We start from the raw sequence: 19,585 nt of genomic DNA, 5'->3' as shown, positions 1-19,585 counted from the left end.
CAGGTCTCCTAAGCAACCAAATTGGCCCGGTTGCTAGGGAGGGTAGAGTCACATGGGGTAACCTCCTCGTGGTCACTATAATGTGGTTCTCGCTCTCGGTGGGGTGTGTGGTGAGTTGTGTGTGGATGCCGCGGAGAATAGCGTGAAGCCTCCACACGCGCTATGTCTCCACGGTAACGCGCTCAATAAGTCACGTGATAAGATGCGCGGATTGATGGTCTCAGACACGGAGGCAACTGAGATTCATCCTCCGCCACCCGGATTGAGGCGAGTCACTACACCACCACGAGGACTTAGAGCGCATTGGGAATTGTGCATTCCAAATTGGGGAGAAATATTTATATATATATATATATATATATATATAATATAATTGTTTTAAATAATGTCTCTGTGCTTTATAAACTCCTTTAAATACTCTACCCCAAAACATCTGTAAATATACAATACACTGATATAGTAGAGTACAATGGGGTAAAAGGCTCCTTTAATTTTACTTTCTCCCAAAACAATAAATAGCAACAAAAACTCCCACAAACACCTGTCTGTCACTATACATGGCAAACTGTTCCCGATCCATGAGGTCATCATGTGCAATGTCTACATTTTTACATTTTTAAAATGTTGCAAATGTATGTAGCTGATGAGAATCTCTGAAATGATCACATTTATTTCAAGACAAAACACTTATTTGTCATTTTCAGTTTTGTTCAAGGTGATGAAATCAGATGTTTTTCAATAAGTGTCCTATAAGTGAAAGGAGAGTATTTGGGGTAAAAAAGTCCCCCTTAAAACACAATATAAAGAATGATTAAAGTGGGCTCACAATGACCAATCACAATGGAGATTCAATTGTTTCTAGAATACTTGAGATGTTATTAAATGTCAAATGTGATTGAAATGAACAGGAAATGATGCACTCTTTTCTGAAGTGGTTATTTTGAATAAACATCTTACTGTCTCAGAAGTATTTGCATTAGTTGACAAATTGTGCCTTATTACTATTGTCCCTATATTTACACGATATCACTGTAACCCCCCTGTGGGCCTTTTACCCAACACTTATTATTTGTATTTCCCTGCATGATTTATGCAGCGTTTTATATGAGTAAGTAGAAAGTGCTCAGCTATTCCTCTGCAGTAAATAAATCATCATTGTTATATAATAATGATTAATCAGTCAGTGATTTCATGCTGTGGTGTGAAAAAGTCACTTTAGGACGAAACCTCCTTCACTGCCACTCAAAAACCCAGTACTAATTGTGTGCTCAGATCAAAAGGTAATTAAACCCATTCACACAGACGCTCTTTCATATCAGCTCAACTATAACCTCATCTTACTTCAAGTCTAGAAAAATGAACATTTTGCTGTTTACTGTGTTCAAACATGGTCATGAGTCATTTGCTTGTTCTCTGGTGTTTACTGGAGAGAAAACATCCAAACATACATAAACCGCACTAGCCAGAGAGAAACGGTTCACATCTACACATTTAACACACGGCTTTCCCCTACAGTTTAATTAGAGATGATTCCAGACATTTCATAAATCACACTGAACTGAACTCAATATTGATTTTAAATGATAGCTGTACCATTCCAAAAACACTCTGTATAGCTTTAGAACATACTGCCTTAAAAATAGAAACACAGTTGTAGTCAACTATATACTTGTCATGCCAAACAAACAGCTCTGCATTACACTGGAGAGGAAGTGAGGTGATGTTCAGGCTGTGCGGCGTCCTCTAGCTGACTCTTCAGATCCTGCACCTCTTTCTCCATGTGACTGATGTCACTGCAGATCTGTCTGTGATTGGACTGAGCTTTATTCAGCTGACAGTGAAGACGTTTAATGATCGCCTCACATCTCCGGTGCTGAATCTAGATGGAAAAAAGAGTTCTTTCACTCAGTCTCAAGCTCAAGGGTGTAGATTTGGCTTGAACATTGAGGGGGTGGCAGAATGAAGCATTTCCCAAATTTCATGGCATAAATAATGTACTTGCTTTTTTTGATTATTGGGGGTGTTACCTCCCCCCTAACAGCCACCCTCAGAATCTACGCCCCTGCTCAAGCTGATTAACTCTGTTTACCTTGATTTCTTTCTTAAGCTGTGACTGAGTCTCTTGTTCCATCTGCAGAAGAGCTCTTCTCTCCCTCACAGTTTGTCTGCACTGATGAATATTTGCCTTTAGAATGTTGATTTCTTTCTGGAAAGAGCAACATAAACCACATGACTCACAACATTACACTTATAGAGTGCAACAGTCTGGTTCCGGAAGTAAAAATCCCATCCATTTATCCCATAGACAAATAGATTTTCAACGATAACTTATAAACCTTTAAAGACAGACCGACCGTGAGCTATGAGGTTGTTTATCGATGGTATATGCTTCCGTTGAAGCCATCTGTCTGCGTTATTTCAACTTCATTGTTTAAAAATCGTGAATTCATGGTAAACAACTACATTACCCATGATGCATCAGAGAAAGATCCACCAATCAGAGAACCGCGGTCAACAAACCTGCAAAATGTGCCTCAGAGCGACCGCCCACTCCCATGACACACTGAATGACATAATCGAGTCTCTCTTCACCCTTAAACTACTTATATATTTGTACATATCGGAATATTCTGCAATAAACTTAAACTATATTGTTTCTATACTTATAATCAACAAACTAAAATCAATAGTTTTATATATTCCCATCATTTTTTATTCAATGACATCATTCGCAATGCATCATGGGATTGTAGTTTGTGACCTCATGAAAGACGGTAAGTACACAATCTTGTATCTTTGTCTTTATGTCCGATTTTCACATTATTTTATGCCTCAAAACAAAGTTTGTGATGTTGTGATTCTCCTCGGAGCTGGTTGGTTTGGTTCATGGTGCACAACTCTTTTATGAAGGATTTTATTAAAATACTTCCGGAACCCAGACGGCTGAAAAAGTGGGCGGGCACTGTTGCGCTCTATAGTCATAGTCAAATACAATAGCTGATTTAATTTCAGTATTTGGTAACAAATTTAAGACTCCACGAAATCAGGGGTCTGGGTATCTCAGCGAGTATTGACGCTGACTATCACTCCTGGAGTCACGAGTTTGAATCCAGGGTGTGCTGAGTGACTCTAGCCAGGTCTCCTAAGCAACCAAATTGGCCCGGTTGCTAGGGAGGGTAGAGTCACATGGGGTAACCTCCTCGTGGTCGTGATTAGTGGTTCTCGCTCTCAATGGGGCGTGTGGTAAGTTGTGTGTGGATTGCGGAGAGTAGCATGAGCCTCCACATGCTGTGAGTCTCCGCGGTGTCATGCACAACGAGTCACATGATAAGATGCACGGATTGACGGTCTCAGAAGCGGAGGCAACTGAGATTCGTCCTCCCCCACCTGGATTGAGGTGAGTAACCGCGCCACCACGAGGACTTAGTGCGCACTGGGAATTGGGCATTCTGAATTGGGGAGAAAAGGGGAGAAATAATAATAAAAAAAGGCTCCATGAAATCAAAAAACAAAAAATTAGTGTCTGTTATTTTTTATGTCATCTATATGCTAGTGTACTTCTTAAAGTTGACTTACACAAACACATGTTAAATGTACAGCCTTTCTCGTCCGGGAATACAGGCCAAAAATATTGATGACTCATCTTGCACTCAGCACTTGAAAAAATATTTAAGCCTATTTTAAAGATTTATGCATTTCAGTTTCATAACACATTTCCATCAAATTGAATTGGATAACCTTAAAAAAAAAAGAAACATAAGTTTAATTTTTTTGAGTGAGGAGTGCATCCCAATGGCTTGTCCAATCAAATGCTCTCTTGAATGACCATGCCCCTCCCCCAAATACCACCTACAACAAACGAGCTCAAAACTGCACTCATCTAGACATTTCATGGGGTCTGTGTGAAAAACACAAGGTGAGTAGTAGGATCAAGTGTTGTTGTGTGTAATAACTCATTGTTTACACCTGAGCTTGACGAACAGTATTTCCCACAGGATTCTGTAAATCCACTTTGAGTTCCTCCAGCGAGTTTCTCAGTTCAGACACCTTCTGCTCTTTCTCCAGTAACTCTTTATAAACGTCTGCTTGACTCTCCACCAGAGAAACGGACGTTCTGTAGTTCTTCATTATAGTGCGGTATGAGTCGTATCCAGCGAGTGCAGAGCGAGAGTTTTCCATCTCATCCTGGATGGAGTTTCTGAGATGAATGTTTTCCAGTAAGATGGTCTGTGTGTGTGAGTCCAGACTGATGATGTTGCTCTGAATCTGCTCAATATCACAGTGAACAACGTTGAGCTGCTTCTCCTTCAGCTTTATATCAGACGACACACACTCACAGCTCTGATCCAGATCTAACAGAGCAGCCTGACGGGAATTCAAACATCAAAAACATTGTTCAATATTACCTCTTTACTCTTACAGTAAACTCTGACCTCAGACTTTTAATACCCACTGAATGTATATTTGTTTAGTTTTATTAACCCCATTATTTCAGCAGTATATCCAGGATGTCTGATGTGTATGATGGTATAGATTGTGTGAGTCGACAACTGTAGTGTGTTGTGTGTTGTGTGTTTGTGTTGTGTGTCAACACCTGTAGTGTGTTGTGTTTGTGTTGAGTGTGTTGTGTGTCGACACCTGTAGTGTGTTGTGTTTGTGTTGTGTGTGTTGTGAGTTGACACCTGTAGTGTGTTGTGTGTGTGTTGTGTGTCGACACCTGTAGTGTGTTGTGTGTTTGTGTTGTGTGTCAACACCTGTAGTGTGTTGTGTTTGTGTTGAGTGTGTTGTGTGTCGACACCTGTAGTGTGTTGTGTTTGTGTTGAGTGTGTTGTGTGTCGACACCTGTAGTGTGTTGTGTTTGTGTTGTGTGTGTTGTGAGTCGACACCTGTAGTGTGTTGTGTGTGTGTTGTGTGTGTGTGTTGTGTGTCGACACCTGTAGTGTGTTGTGTGTGTGTTGTGAGTTGACACCTGTAGTGTGTTGTGTTTGTGTGTTGACACCTGTAGTGTGTTGTGTTTGTGTTGTGAGTTGACACCTGTAGTGTGTTGTGTTTGTGTTGTGAGTTGACACCTGTAGTGTGTTGTGTTTGTGTTGTGAGTTGACACCTGTAGTGTGTTGTGTTTGTGTTGTGAGTTGACACCTGTAGTGTGTTGTGTGTGTGTTGTGTGTCGACACCTGTAGTGTGTTGTGTGTGTGTTGTGTGTGTGTTGTGTGTCGACACCTGTAGTGTGTTGTGTTTGTGTTGTGTGTGTTGTGAGTTGACACCTGTAGTGTGTTGTGTGTGTGTTGTGTGTCGACACCTGTAGTGTGTTGTGTGTTGTGTGTTTGTGTTGTGTGTCAACACCTGTAGTGTGTTGTGTTTGTGTTGAGTGTGTTGTGTGTCGACACCTGTAGTGTGTTGTGTTTGTGTTGAGTGTGTTGTGTGTCGACACCTGTAGTGTGTTGTGTTTGTGTTGTGTGTGTTGTGAGTCGACACCTGTAGTGTGTTGTGTGTGTGTTGTGTGTGTGTGTTGTGTGTCGACACCTGTAGTGTGTTGTGTGTGTGTTGTGAGTTGACACCTGTAGTGTGTTGTGTTTGTGTGTTGACACCTGTAGTGTGTTGTGTGTGTGTTGTGTGTGTGTGTGTTGTGAGTTGACACCTGTAGTGTGTTGTGTTTGTGTTGTGAGTTGACACCTGTAGTGTGTTGTGTTTGTGTTGTGAGTTGACACCTGTAGTGTGTTGTGTTTGTGTTGTGAGTTGACACCTGTAGTGTGTTGTGTTTGTGTTGTGAGTTGACACCTGTAGTGTGTTGTGTGTGTGTTGTGTGTCGACACCTGTAGTGTGTTGTGTGTGTGTTGTGTGTCGACACCTGTAGTGTGTTGTGTTTGTGTTGTGTGTGTTGTGAGTTGACACCTGTAGTGTGTTGTGTGTGTGTTGTGTGTGTGTTGTGTCGACACCTGTAGTGTGTTGTGTTTGTGTTGTGTGTTGACACCTGTAGTGTGTTGTGTGTGTGTTGTGTGTGTGTGTGTGTTGTGAGTTGACACCTGTAGTGTGTTGTGTTTGTGTTGTGAGTTGACACCTGTAGTGTGTTGTGTTTGTGTTGTGTGTCGACACCTGTAGTGTGTTGTGTTTGTGTTGTGTGTGTGTTGTGATTTGACACCTGTAGTGTGTTGTGTTTGTGTTGTGAGTTGACACCTGTAGTGTGTTGTGTTTGTGTTGTGAGTTGACACCTGTAGTGTGTTGTGTGTGTGTTGTGTGTCGACACCTGTAGTGTGTTGTGTTTGTGTTGTTTGTCTCTGAGCTCTAGAGTTTGTTTCGCCCCCTGCTGGAGAACTTCCGCTAGTGTTTCAGACAGAGGAAACTCCGGCTCCCTGAAAACAAACAACAGGTTTGTGTGCTAATTATTCATTGATGTTGGATATTTTTTTAATGTAAAGCGATTGTTTTTATTCAAATCAATTTGAAGCATAGAATTCAGGAACTCTTTCGCGATTTTAAAGTTGATTTGCATCGTGTTGTATTTGTATCTCTGAAACTAGCATCGAGATAAACAGCAAGTTAAGCGAGTTTTGTTTTTATTGGTTTTCCTTCATTTATTTCTGGTTATTAAATGAGAATTTAGTATATTTCCCCAGAAATACAGCTGATAATCTGTACCTGACAGTGTCCATTATTGTGTTTGACGGAGGATGATGATGATGAAGTATTTAAAGGGACAGTCCATCTAAAAATGAAACTCTCTCATCATTTAATCACCCTCATGTCATCTCAGATGTGTATGATTTTCTTTCTTCTGATGAACATAAATTAAGAGTTTCAGAAGTAGTCATAGAAGAATATTACAGTTTATTATACCATGTTCTGTTCTAATACTTGATTCTGATTGGCTGGAATATGTGCGGTTTAAACCGTTGAATGCACAAGTACTTCCGGTCAGTTTGAATCATCGTTCGATATGAAGGCGCTGTTTGTAACCATAGCAACATCACATTACAGAGCGAGCAGAGTGAACTATAGCAACTGAAAACATTCCCACTTTTATCAGTATAGATAATATAATGGAATTCAGCTTGTTCTGTGCGTTCTGCATTTATACACCCGTGTATAATCCCTTACCTATACAGTTAAACACAATTCTTGCACAAACTCTAATTTAGCGTATTCATTTATGGAATATAATTTATGAGATTCATATTTCATAAAGAGACTTCTGTGGCTATACTGCTGTTCTTCTGCATTAATGCCTTATTATTATTTTTATTTTATTTTATTAACAGCATTTAAAAACAAGACATAAGATTGATGTGTTGCGTTATGTTGCACTTAAAGGAATAGCTTACACTGAATCAAACGACAGCATGAAACAGTGTCAGGTGTTTTGATCAGACAGGTAACAGTAAGAACTGTAATCAAGGATTTGATGGCACAAACACATACTTCCCTTTATGTAAATAGGAGTTTTTAAAAACCTAGTTACGGTGAAAATAGCAGAAACATAAAACGACCCAGGCCAGTGATATTAGATAAAAACCTACATGAAGGTTTTTCACCATAAATGAGCTTTTTTCAGCTTTTAACATGAAGTGATATTATTCTTGGTTAGAAATGAGAGAAAATGAGACACCTTAAATCACAGTGACATTTTTCTGCTGATCACGTCCGCTTGTTTTGAAGTCAGCGGGCATCATGGTGCATGTAAACTGCACATGCTCCTTGACCTTAAGTCACGCCCCATGTGATGTCATCAGACTCGAAACTCCGCCCCATGTCAAAACAGTGCCACATAGTGAAGCGCAAAGGGAAAGAGGTACCACGAACATTAAAAGAGGGGGTCTGGGTATCTCAGTGAGTAAAGACGCTAACTATCACACCGAGTCACGAGTTTGAATCCAGGGTGTGCTGAGTGACTCCAGTCAGGTCTCCTAAGCAACCAAATTGGCCCGGTTGCTAGGGAGGGTAGAGTCACATGGGGTAACCTCCTTGTGGTCGCTATAATGTGGTTCTCGCTCTCGGTTGGAGGCGTGGTGAGTTGTGCGTGGATGCCGCGGAGAATAGCATGAAGCTTCCACATGCGCTACGTCTCCACGGTAACGCGCTCAACAAGCCACGTGATAAGATGCGCGGATTGACGGTCTCAGACGCGGAGGCAACTGAGATTCGTCCTCCGCCACCTGTCTGTTTTGTGTTTCTGGTCTCAAGACACATGTAGGGATTAGCGATACCACTTATTTTCTTATACGATACAAATTATTTCAAGTCCAATATTGTCAATACTGATACTTCTTTTAATTTTTTTTATTTTATATTATTTTTTTATTATTATTTCTTGGGATAAAATGTGTCATTTAAAATATTATTTTTAGTCATAATTCTTTTTTTCTTTTTTTTTTTACATTTGTGAGCATAAACAGAAAATTATTAGACTTCTGTTTTGTTTACACTTACAAAAATTAATCATGTTTTCATGCTACAGTAACTATAGTTTAACCATGGTATTTAGTTAAACCATAGTTACCACACAATTAACCATGGATACTACTACAATATTACTGTAGTAAAACCAAGGTTAACTATTTTATTTAATTATACATTAGCAACAATTACCCATAAACTCATGATAAGAAATGTCACATTTAGATATGTTGTTATTGTAGTGTGAATTTCCTCCAGAAGCTGTTTCTCTCATCACCTCTATAAGACACTGATCCCTCATGTTTGAACGAGTCTTGTGACGGCTCGAGCGCTTGTCTGCTCATGTCTTTCAGCACATTAAGATGAGCGGAAGAAGAAATAGTTACCATCCTGCACAAGTATTTGCTAATATAGCCTAATCCTTTTTATTTCACTTTGAAGCTTATGATTATTGTCATGGTAACCAAAAAATAATAATATCCCTAGTTTAATTTTTTTTTTTAGAATCAATATTTTTGTGTGTTACAACATCAGTATCAGAAGTATCAATACTTTAGGATCAATCCGCCCATCCCTAGACACAATTTAAAATCTGCTGAAACAAGCGATTCAGACGGAGAATAACAACCATTTAAGTGTTATTTGGAGTACAAATTAATTTAACGCTCAACTTGTGCAGTTGTTGTCTGTTATAACAACTCAAAGTAGTTAATGATAACGTAACTTATCTCGGACCATCGCTTCATGTCATCTACACACTCGGGTGAGGCACTGTCTATAAAAAACGCTCATCTCGACTCTGTGAAGTATCGGCGCTATGGATCCATATGTTTTTTGACAACTTCTACAAATGTAATACTTAACCTGCTAAGAATAAACGCTGATGTGGGTGAAAACAGGCAAACTGTGGAACACTTCCACGTTTAGGAAAAAGGTGGATAGAGCGCAACAGTTCCCGCCACTTTTTCAGCCGTCTGGGTTCCGGAAGTATTTTAATAAAATCCTTCATAAAAGAGTTGTGCACCATGAACCAAACCAACCAGCTCCGAGGAGAATCACAACATCACAAACTTTGTTTTGAGGCATAAAATTATGTGAAAATCGGACATAAAGACAAAGATACAAGATTGTGTACTTACCGTCTTTCATGAGGTCACAAACTACAATCCCATGAAGCATTGCGAATGATGTCATTGAATAAAAAATGATGGGAATATATAAAACTATTGATTATAGTTTGTTGATTATAAGTATAGAAACAATATAGTTTAAGTTTATTGCAGAATATTCTGATATGTACAAATATATAAGTAGTTTAAGGGTGAAGAGAGACTCGATTACGTCATTCAGTGTGTCATGGGAGTGGGCGGTCGCTCCAAGGCACGTTTTGCAGGTTTGTTGACCGCAGTTCTCTGATTGGTGGATCTTTCTCTGTTGTATCATGGGTAATGTAGTTGTTTACCATGAATTCACGATTTTTAAACAATGAAGTTGAAATAACGCAGATGAATGGCTACAACAGAAGCATATACTATCGATAAACAACCTCGTAGCTCATGGTAGGTCTGTCTTTAATGGTTTATAGGTTATCTTTGAAAATCAACTCGTCTATGGGATAAATCAATGGGATTTTTACTTCTGGAACCAGACTGTTGCGCTCTATAAGACATTTCTGTTCTTCCTCTTTTAATATATAAAATATATATTTTAATCTATTATCTGAGGATTTGTACCTGAAATACAAATATAAATTCGCCTTATTAAGTTCTAAATTATTTTTAAATTATCATCCCGTAATTACAAACGAATGTGATTGGTCCATCCTGTACAGCGCTGAGAAATGTAACAGGTTCCATATGACATATATTCCATATGACATACTTCAATAGCGGACTGAACAATAATTTACACCTTTATAAAGACACTAACTTTACATAGCGATTTAATTGAGAATACGCAGAAAAGAGTTTAAATGGAAGAAATACTATTTAGATCCTTCATATCTGACCACATCCGGGCCGCTAAAACCCCGCCTCTTTAAAATCATACGTGTATTGTCAGAGACCGTCTGAAAGTTGAGCTTCCAAGGTTTGCATAGAATAGCATAACGCGGGCGGCGCACTGGCGTTCTATTTGAATGGATGTCTATGGAAGAGATGCTTCCCGACGCTGAATAAACTTATTTTATGAGGGAACAGCTCATCACTTAATGAACTGACCGCCTGTCTATCAATCTTCAACATGTTTTACACTAAACAATCCTTTTGGAGTGAACTATGTGTGGAGTTTACTACGATAAAATAGCTGTTTTATAAGGGAAGTCACGGAATACTTTGCGACAAGTAGGTGTCAGTTTTCGGCTCTCCCCATTCATTTGTATGGTATCCGCAAATGGTGACTTACTGTCGTAACACGCTAGTTGACCGTCACACTCTCGCCAATGATAAAAGCGCGGAGGTTATGGACGATTATTAGTACACAGACAGCAAACATTTTTGAATAATAATTATTAGATAACTATCAGTGATGATTTTGAAGAGATGGCGTCGGTTGTGTTCAGACTCGTGCGGAGTGTGTCGAGCTGTCGACCATTCTCTCACAAAACTGATGATTTCCTGAAAAGCGATGCTGTTCAGAGACACATTAAACGCGTGTTAGATGAATATAAATGTATTTCGAGTAGTGTCGAGAGCGGGTGTGTTAGTGAGTCTGACAGGAAAGTTTTAAATCTTAAACTGGTTGAAGTGTCGAAGGTGTTTAACGCGTTTGAGAGAGCTCAACTAGTGATGAGAGAACTAACAGAGATACAAACACTCATTGACAGTAAGTCACAGAACAGTTTCACTTTAAATCGCGTTGTTTACCCCACATACGGGATTATGGTTGTCTCTTAGATAACCTAGTGAGCTGCCTACCTAGACAATATTTTAGGCATCAAACAGTAGGTGCCTTTCGAGTCATAATGCCCAGAAATACTTACTTTAAGCTTATTTTATGCAAAGAAATGCAGTTTTTCAGGTTGGTCCAATAATGTGTAGTTCTCGAGTTGATTGACAGATGATGTCTGTATATCGGTCTAGTAGAGCTAGACCGATATATCGTCTTTTTGGGACTATCGGTTATCTGCAAAAAAAGGTGCCGATGGTTACCGATAGTTCATTTTTTAAATTCTTCATCATTAAACCTTATCTGGTGAAATATATACATACAAAACTCTTCATCTGGTGAATATATATATATATATATATATATGCTATAAAAAGCTTAATTTGGGGGGGCCTGGTTATCTCAGCGAGTATTGACGCTGACTACCACACCTGGAGTCGTGAGTTCGAATCCAGGGCGTGCTGAGAGACTCCAGCCAGGTCTCCTAAGCAACCAAATTGGCCCGGTTGCCAGGGAGGGTAGAGTCACATCTCGTGATCTCGTGATCACTATAATGTGGTTCTCGGTTGGGCCTCCACACGCGCTATGTCTCCGTGGTAACGCGCTCAACAAGCCACGTGATAAAATGCGTGGATTGTCGGTCTCAAATGCGGAGGCAGCTGAGATTCATTTTTTTTTTTTTAAAGAATCACAATTTATGATTCCAATGTTGTCAGATTTAATTGCTGATTTTAATTATGATCTTTGATCATAATATTGATCAACCGTTTTTTGAGATTTCGGTATTTCCCCATTCAGGAGCTCCCGAGAGTGTTCCAAAGATGGCCAACAGTGGACTGACTTCCTAGAAAGACTTTACCCTGTGTCCGAAACCGCGTACTGTTACAGTATGTACTGTGATGAGAAACGCACTTCTCGACCGCTCTTTAGGTATACGAGAGGCAGTATGAATAGAATTTGGACATACTAAAATCCGGGAACGTATGCATGGTCCCGTGACCAGAATATATGATGTGACAGCAACCGTGAAAATAATCCACTGAAGTTCGGTTAAACAAGCGTCATTTAAGCACACTTCGGATTCCCGGCGGAAGTAGTAGGTCATCCGGCACTGTCTTATGAATATTATGGATTGGGACATACTACTCCACTGGCATACTGTTTTTGGCATACTATATAGTAGGGGAAGTATGGGAAGGATATTCGGATGCAGTGTTTGATATAAAGCATTGGAACAGAGCAAAGTCTCTTGTCATTTCAAAATAAGAGTCCTTTGTGTATATCAGGCTTGTTTATAGTTAAAAGTCCCGCGTTATGCACCAAATCTTTTTGGGTTATTATTGGGATTTTGGCTGCTCAATTAACTTTATTCTTGTTGCGTCAATGTCTGTGCCCGTCATAGTAAGGAAAGACTTTATCATTTTAAAAATCGATTTGTAAAAACTATTGGTCGTTTAATCGGTTATCACCATTTTCTGCCACATTTGTGATCGGTATCGGCAAAATCCACTATCGGTCGACCTCTAACTGTAAAGCAGGTCTTCCTTTTCCACATCCGCCATATGGAGCAGTTCCCCATTCATTTTAATACCAGTGGTCCATTTGAGGCTAAATGCCTCTGGTAATACCATGTGTGTGTTGGTTTGTTTTCACTATAGTAGTGTCTTAGTAGTCACTGAAGTACCTTGGAGGACCATATAAATACCATGGCACAAAAGTATACCATCACCTCACCATGGCACCGCCACAGTACTTTTTGACAAGGGGTTTACAGTGTTACATTTATAATGGCCAAAATACCATCTATGTAGGCAGTTCACTAGTTTTTGTGCCCCTGCCAATGATTGTTGCCTGTCATTATGAATCTTCTTTGATTGTGTGTTAAAGATACGAGAGCTGAAGACCAGCAGATGCTTTCACTCCTGAGAGAGGAACACACTGAGATCAGCAGAAGAATAGAGACACTTAATGAGAAGGTTTAAACATTTCCTCAGTTTCAGACTGTCTGTCTCAACAGTTGCTCTCTTATGTCTCACGTGTTCACATTTTGATCTTTCATTGTCTCAGCTGATTCAGTCTCTGGTTCCGGCTGATGAACATGACAGTAAAAATGTCTTTCTGGAGGTCGTAGCTGGACGAACCACTGGAGGTTTGTGCAGTCGACATAAAGATCAAACCTAGAGATGTCATGTAACCTCCACGTGATTCTTGATTCTGTAAGAGTCTGATGCATTTAGAGGACATGTTTGTTTTTGTGTAGGTGATATCTGTCAGCAGTTCACTCGAGAGATGTTTAATATGTATCAGGGTTTTGCCAGCTATAAAAACTGGGACTTTGAGGTTTTCAACTACACACCTGCAGATTATGGTATGTTAAATTATCATCCTCACAGTCACACTTCATTTATTCAAACGTTATTGATTGATTGATTGATTGATTACAGGTGGTCTTCATCACGCTGCTGTGAGGGTCTCAGGTGATGGTGTGTATCGCTGGTTGAAGTTTGAGGGTGGCACACACAGAGTTCAGAGGATTCCTGAAGTGGGTTTGTCGTCTCGTATGCAGCGCATTCACACTGGAACGATGACAGTCATTGTGCTACCGCAGCCAGATGATGTGAGAATTCACTCACTGCACGTTACAATCCTTATAATTATTTTCTTATTAGGATTCCTCCGGTAGGAGGAACCTATTGTTTTTGTTAGTATTATTATTATTATTCCTGTAGCTCTAAATTGCCCAATAACTCAAGATCTCCTTAGTAAAAATTTTTGAAATTTGGCACATTGATACTACAGGCCACGAGTAACTACCACACCAAAAATGGCCCATGTGAGCCTATAGGTGGCGCTATAGGCCACGCCCCAATTTGTCCATTTTCAAAGTGATGCCATTTCCACCCCATAAGTCCAACATTTCTGAAACCTGGTATATATGCCTCATTTCTCATGAGGAACAAAAAAGCCTCTAGAACCCATAAAGTCCGCCATGATGGATTTTCCTGTACAGTACAAATTTGTCCAAAACTACAAAAATCTACTCCTCCTGAACCATAGCTCCAATTGACTTGAAACTCGGTATGTATGTGTAGGATACATGTCTTTCAATTTGATATTTAGCAAAAATGAATACAATACAAAATGGCTGAAAGGTGCACATTTATGTAAATATCTACACTGTCTCAATATCCATATGTCCAAAAAATCTAATGCCATTTTGACTAATGTTTTTTCCAACCTAACAGGCTTCAAGATGACATCACTCTGAAGTACTGTGCAAAATTTCACCTTAATATGTCAAAAGATGACAGAATTACAGTTTACTATTATTTATCGCTAATGCTAAAATAATGCTTTACAAATCTGCTAGTCATAAAACCGATACTTTGATTCAATCACCAGTTCATATGAAGAATCTTGCAATGTTTAATAACAAATTAATGAAATGTTGTGTACATGTGTGAAGTACATGTCTCTACCATGTCAATTTTTACATAATTTTCTGTTTTGAGGAGGAATCCGCATTGCTGCTTGCAGCTATATTAGCCCTTTAGAGGACACTCACAAGACCTTTATCCATCACTTACGAAAATTCATCATGGTTTTACTACAGTAACCATAGTTGAACTCTGATATTTGTGGTAACAAATTTTGTAATAATAAAGGAAAACAACAGCTAAGGTAATAAAAATCATAAAACATGTAAAAAACAAAACAAAAAACATGGTTAGTTGTACTATAGGAACACTATGGTTAATTTGTTCTATATGTACTATGATTTTAAAAACATGTTTCTTTTTTTTTTTTTTTTTTTTAAATTTGGAATGCCCAATTCCCAATGTGCTCTAAGTCCTCATGGTGGCGTAGTGACTCGCCTCAATCCGGGTGGCGGAGGACAAATCTCAGTTGCCTCCGCGTCTGAGACCGTCAATCCGCGCATCTTATCACGTGGCTTGTTGAGCGCGTTACCACGGAGACGTAGCACGTGTGGATGCTTCACGCTATTCTCCAGCATCCACGCACAACTCACCACGCACCCCACCGAGAGCGAGAACCACATTATAGTGACCACGAGGAGGTTACCCCATGTGACTCTACCCTCCCTAGCAACCGGGCCAATTTGGTTGCTTAGGAGACCTGAGTGGAGTCACTCAGCACGCCCTGGATTCAAACTCGTGACTCCAGGTGTGATAGTCAGCGTCTTTACTAGAGATACCCAGACCCCCTAAAAACACGTTTCTTGCCACTAAAAAGTTTACTATAGTGAAACCATGGTTTATTTTTTTATTAGGGCATATTTCTGGGTGGAAACCATGATTTTAAAAACTATACTTGTACCACAAATTAACCGTCATGTTACTTTAGTAACTTTTTTTTTGAGTGATTAGAATATTTATTACCATAGTTTGGGTTTTTCTGTATTATTTTAATGGAAACCACTTATAAAAACCCTTGGTGCATGTAACACAAATTAACCATGGCTTTACTATAGTAAAAACTAACCATGTTTTGTTTTTGTTGTTTGTTTTTTTTTGTACATGTTTTATTAATTTAATTACCATAGTTTTTCCTTTATTATAATTATAAGGTTTTACTGTAAATATCATGGTTAAAATGTGGTTACTGTGGTAAAACCATGTTAAAGTTTGTGGTTACTATGGTTTTACTACAAATACCATAGTTGAACTATAATTACTGTAGTTAACCATGGTTTTCATTAGGGATGCATAAAGGTATTACGAGGAAACACAAAACTCTTTCCCTGTCCTCTAAAGGTCTTCTTAACATTCTCATATATTGATGCATTTTGTATCTGTTCAGTTCTGTTCAGATGTGCAGGTGTTTATGCAGACTGCATTGAATAGATTTTCTGTCTATTGAAATGAACCTTTTAAAGGGATAGTTCACCTAAAACTGAAAATTCTCTGCATTTACTCACCCTCATGCTTGTGTATGACTTTCTTTCTTCTGCTGAACACAAATGAAGATTTTTAGAAGAATATTTCAGTTCTGTAGGTCCATACAATGCAAGTGAATGGTGACCAGAATTTTGAAGCTCCAAAAAGCACATAAAGGCAGCATAAAAGTAATACATGGTTTAATCCATGTCTTCAGAAGAGATATGATAGGTGTGGGTGAGAAACAGATCAATATACAAGTGCTTTTTTACTATAAATTATTTTCTCTGCTCAGTAGGTGGCGATATGCACGAGGAATGCGAATCGCCAATAACACAAGAAGAAGATTGTAAATGTGAAAGAGGAGATTTAACGAAAAAAAAAAATGACGTTAATATTGATCTGCTTCTCACCCACACCTATCATATCACTTCAGAAGACATGGATTAAACCATGGATTACTTTTATGCTGCATTTATGTGCTTTTTGGAGCTTCAAAGTTCTGGTCACCATTCACTTGCATTGTATGGACCTACAGAGCTGAAATATTCTTCTAAAAATCTTCATTTGTGTTCTGCTGAAGAAATAAAGTCATACACATCTGGGATGGCATGAGGGTGAGTAAATGATGAGAGAGTTTCATTTTTGGGTGAAATAAATCTCCACACAGGTTGACATTCACATCGATGTGAAAGACTTGCGAATCGACACCTTCAGATCGAAAGGAGCAGGCGGTCAGAGCGTCAACACCACTGACAGCGCTGTACGAATAGTTCACCTGCCCACAGGTACAAATACTCTTCAGATGTGTTTTATATTTACAGGTGCATCTCAATAAATTAGAATGTCGTGGAAAAGTTCATTTATTTCAGTAATTCAACTCAAATTGTCAAACTTGTGTATTAAATAAATTCAATGCACACAGACTGAAGTAGTTTAAGTCTTTGGTTCTTTTAATTATGATGATTTTGACTCACATTTAACAAAAACCCACCAATTCACTATCTCAAAAAATTAGAATACATCATAAGACCAATAAAAAAAACATTTTTAGTGAATTGTTGGCCTTCTGGAAAGTATGTTCATTTACTGTATATGTACTCAATACTTGGTAGGGGCTCCTTTTGCTTTAATTACTGCCTCAATTCGGCGTGGCATGGAGGTGATCAGTTTGTGGCACTGCTGAGGTGGTATGGAAGCCCAGGTTTCTTTGACAGTGGCCTTCAGCTCATCTGCATTTTTTTGGTCTCTTGTTTCTCATTTTCCTCTTGACAATACCCCATAGATTCTCTATGGGGTTCAGGTCTGGTGAGTTTGCTGGCCAGTCAAGCACACCAACACCATGGTCATTTAACCAACTTTTGGTGCTTTTGGCAGTGTGGGCAGGTGCCAAATCCTGCTGGAAAATGAAATCAGCATCTTTAAAAAGCTGGTCAGCAGAAGGAAGCATGAAGTGCTCCAAGATTTCTTGGTAAACGGGTGCAGTGACTTTGGTTTTCAAAAAACACAATGGACCAACACCAGCAGATGACATTGCACCCCAAATCATCACAGACTGTGGAAACTTAACACTGGACTTCAAGCAACTTGGGCTATGAGCTTCTCCACCCTTCCTCCAGACTCTAGGACCTTGGTTTCCAAATGAAATACAAAACTTGCTCTCATCTGAAAAGAGGACTTTGGACCACTGGGCAACAGTCCAGTTCTTCTTCTCCTTAGCCCAGGTAAGACGCCTCTGGCATTGTCTGTGGTTCAGGAGTGGCTTAACAAGAGGAATACGACAACTGTAGCCAAATTCCTTGACACGTCTGTGTGTGGTGGCTCTTGATGCCTTGACCCCAGCCTCAGTCCATTCCTTGTGAAGTTCACCCAAATTCTTGAATCGATTTTGCTTGACAATCCTCATAAGGCTGCGGTTCTCTCGGTTGGTTGTGCATCTTTTTCTTCCACACTTTTTCCTTCCACTCAACTTTCTGTTAACATGCTTGGATACAGCACTCTGTGAACAGCCAGCTTCTTTGGCAATGAATGTTTGTGGCTTACCCTCCTTGTGAAGGGTGTCAATGATTGTCTTCTGGACAACTGTCAGATCAGCAGTCTTCCCCATGATTGTGTAGCCTAGTGAACCAAACTGAGAGACCATTTTGAAGGCTCAGGAAACCTTTGCAGGTGTTTTGAGTTGATTAGCTGATTGGCATGTCACCATATTCTAATTTTTTGAGATAGTGAATTGGTGGGTTTTTGTTAAATGTGAGCCAAAATCATCACAATTAAAAGAACCAAAGACTTAAACTACTTCAGTCTGTGTGCATTGAATTTATTTAATACACGAGTTTCACAATTTGAGTTGAATTACTGAAATAAATGAACTTTTCCACGACATTCTAATTTATTGAGATGCACCTGTATATTAGTGGTTTGTGTTGTGATAGATGTGATAGTGTGTACTGTGTGTCGTTGTTTTCAGGGACCGTATCAGAGTGTCAGCAGTTTCGCTCTCAGTTACAGAATCGTGACACGGCGATGCGTGTGCTGCGAGCGCGACTGTACCAGAGCAGCATGGGACAGCAGAGAGAGAACACACACGCGACACGCAAACAACAGGTCACACACATTCTATCAAGACAATACAACAAATACACAATACTATTTCATTTACATGTAGTCGTTTAGCAGACACTTTTATCATTTTATTTTATTGTTGTTCTAAATATATTCTGCCTGTATTAACTGCGGCAGTTTTCTTCTGCAACTTTATTTTCACTTAAATCCCAGTTTTATGTGGCTAGGATCAGTAATTAATTGGTAGATTGACTTCCTGACGAGTGTAAACACTGACTCTGTGACATTGTGTTTGTTTGAGTGAACCAACACAGCAACATTAGCTCAACCAGTGGTGTAAAGTTTGGGTGTGGGCTATCTGTTTGTTAGACCAATCAAAACAGTCGTAATATCTGCATTTAATGACACTAGTGGTGCATAAATTACACACTTCAATAACAAGTATTATTACATTATGTTTAACAAATCATTGAAGTACATTCAGTAGTTACACATGCAATGAACATTTGATTATTGAACTTTAACTGAAAAAATGAAGAACACTGAATAAATGACTGTATGTGTTTGTGTGACGCAGGTGGGCACTCGATCTCAGTCTGAGAGAATCCGCACATATAACTTCAGTCAGGACCGAGTGACAGATCACAGGATCAGATACGTGACACGAGATATCAAGGTAACATGGAAAATATCCTTGAGCTAAAGCTTTTATTTGTAAATGCAATTTTAAGTTGCAAACACGATGACTTGAGTTATTTCCTTTATAAACATGATTTCAACAAGACATTAAATGTGCTACTCAACCTAAAATAAGCAATTATGTTTATCTGATAGATTTCTGTTTGTTC

At 39.2% G+C, this 19,585-nt stretch overlaps 2 protein-coding genes across 3 annotated transcripts in view; one reads left to right on the top strand and one right to left on the bottom strand.

Annotated features, from left to right (window-relative positions):
* Positions 1–1,426: 1,426 nt before the first annotated feature.
* LOC127445799 (coiled-coil domain-containing protein 122) lies at positions 1,427–6,768 on the bottom strand. The gene is made up of 5 exons (XM_051706133.1): positions 6,637–6,768; positions 6,245–6,350; positions 3,967–4,365; positions 2,090–2,206; positions 1,427–1,879 (listed from the first exon to the last, which is right to left on the bottom strand). Exons 1-5 carry the CDS (start codon positions 6,648–6,650, stop codon positions 1,697–1,699), a joined length of 819 nt encoding a protein of 272 aa, XP_051562093.1. The 5' UTR covers positions 6,651–6,768; the 3' UTR covers positions 1,427–1,696.
* Positions 6,769–10,759: 3,991 nt separating this feature from the next.
* The window catches only part of mtrf1 (mitochondrial translational release factor 1), a 9,491-nt gene continuing 665 nt past the window's right edge, over positions 10,760–19,585 (top strand). The window contains exons 1-8 of one of the 2 annotated variants that reach the window (XM_051706115.1): positions 10,760–11,214; positions 13,165–13,253; positions 13,345–13,426; positions 13,538–13,645; positions 13,722–13,894; positions 16,846–16,963; positions 18,643–18,779; positions 19,315–19,413. In XM_051706115.1, coding sequence (XP_051562075.1) covers positions 10,932–11,214; positions 13,165–13,253; positions 13,345–13,426; positions 13,538–13,645; positions 13,722–13,894; positions 16,846–16,963; positions 18,643–18,779; positions 19,315–19,413 — 1,089 coding nt within the window. In that variant the 5' untranslated portion in view covers positions 10,760–10,931. The remainder of the gene's footprint in view (positions 11,215–13,164; positions 13,254–13,344; positions 13,427–13,537; positions 13,646–13,721; positions 13,895–16,845; positions 16,964–18,642; positions 18,780–19,314; positions 19,414–19,585) is intronic. The other variant, XM_051706113.1, reaches the window with a different exon arrangement.

This window comes from Myxocyprinus asiaticus, chromosome 9, assembly GCF_019703515.2.
Source record: "Myxocyprinus asiaticus isolate MX2 ecotype Aquarium Trade chromosome 9, UBuf_Myxa_2, whole genome shotgun sequence".
NCBI lineage: Eukaryota > Metazoa > Chordata > Actinopteri > Cypriniformes > Catostomidae > Myxocyprinus > Myxocyprinus asiaticus.
The sequence above is the reverse complement of the archived record's forward strand: the minus strand, read 5'-3'. Positions and strand labels throughout refer to the sequence as shown.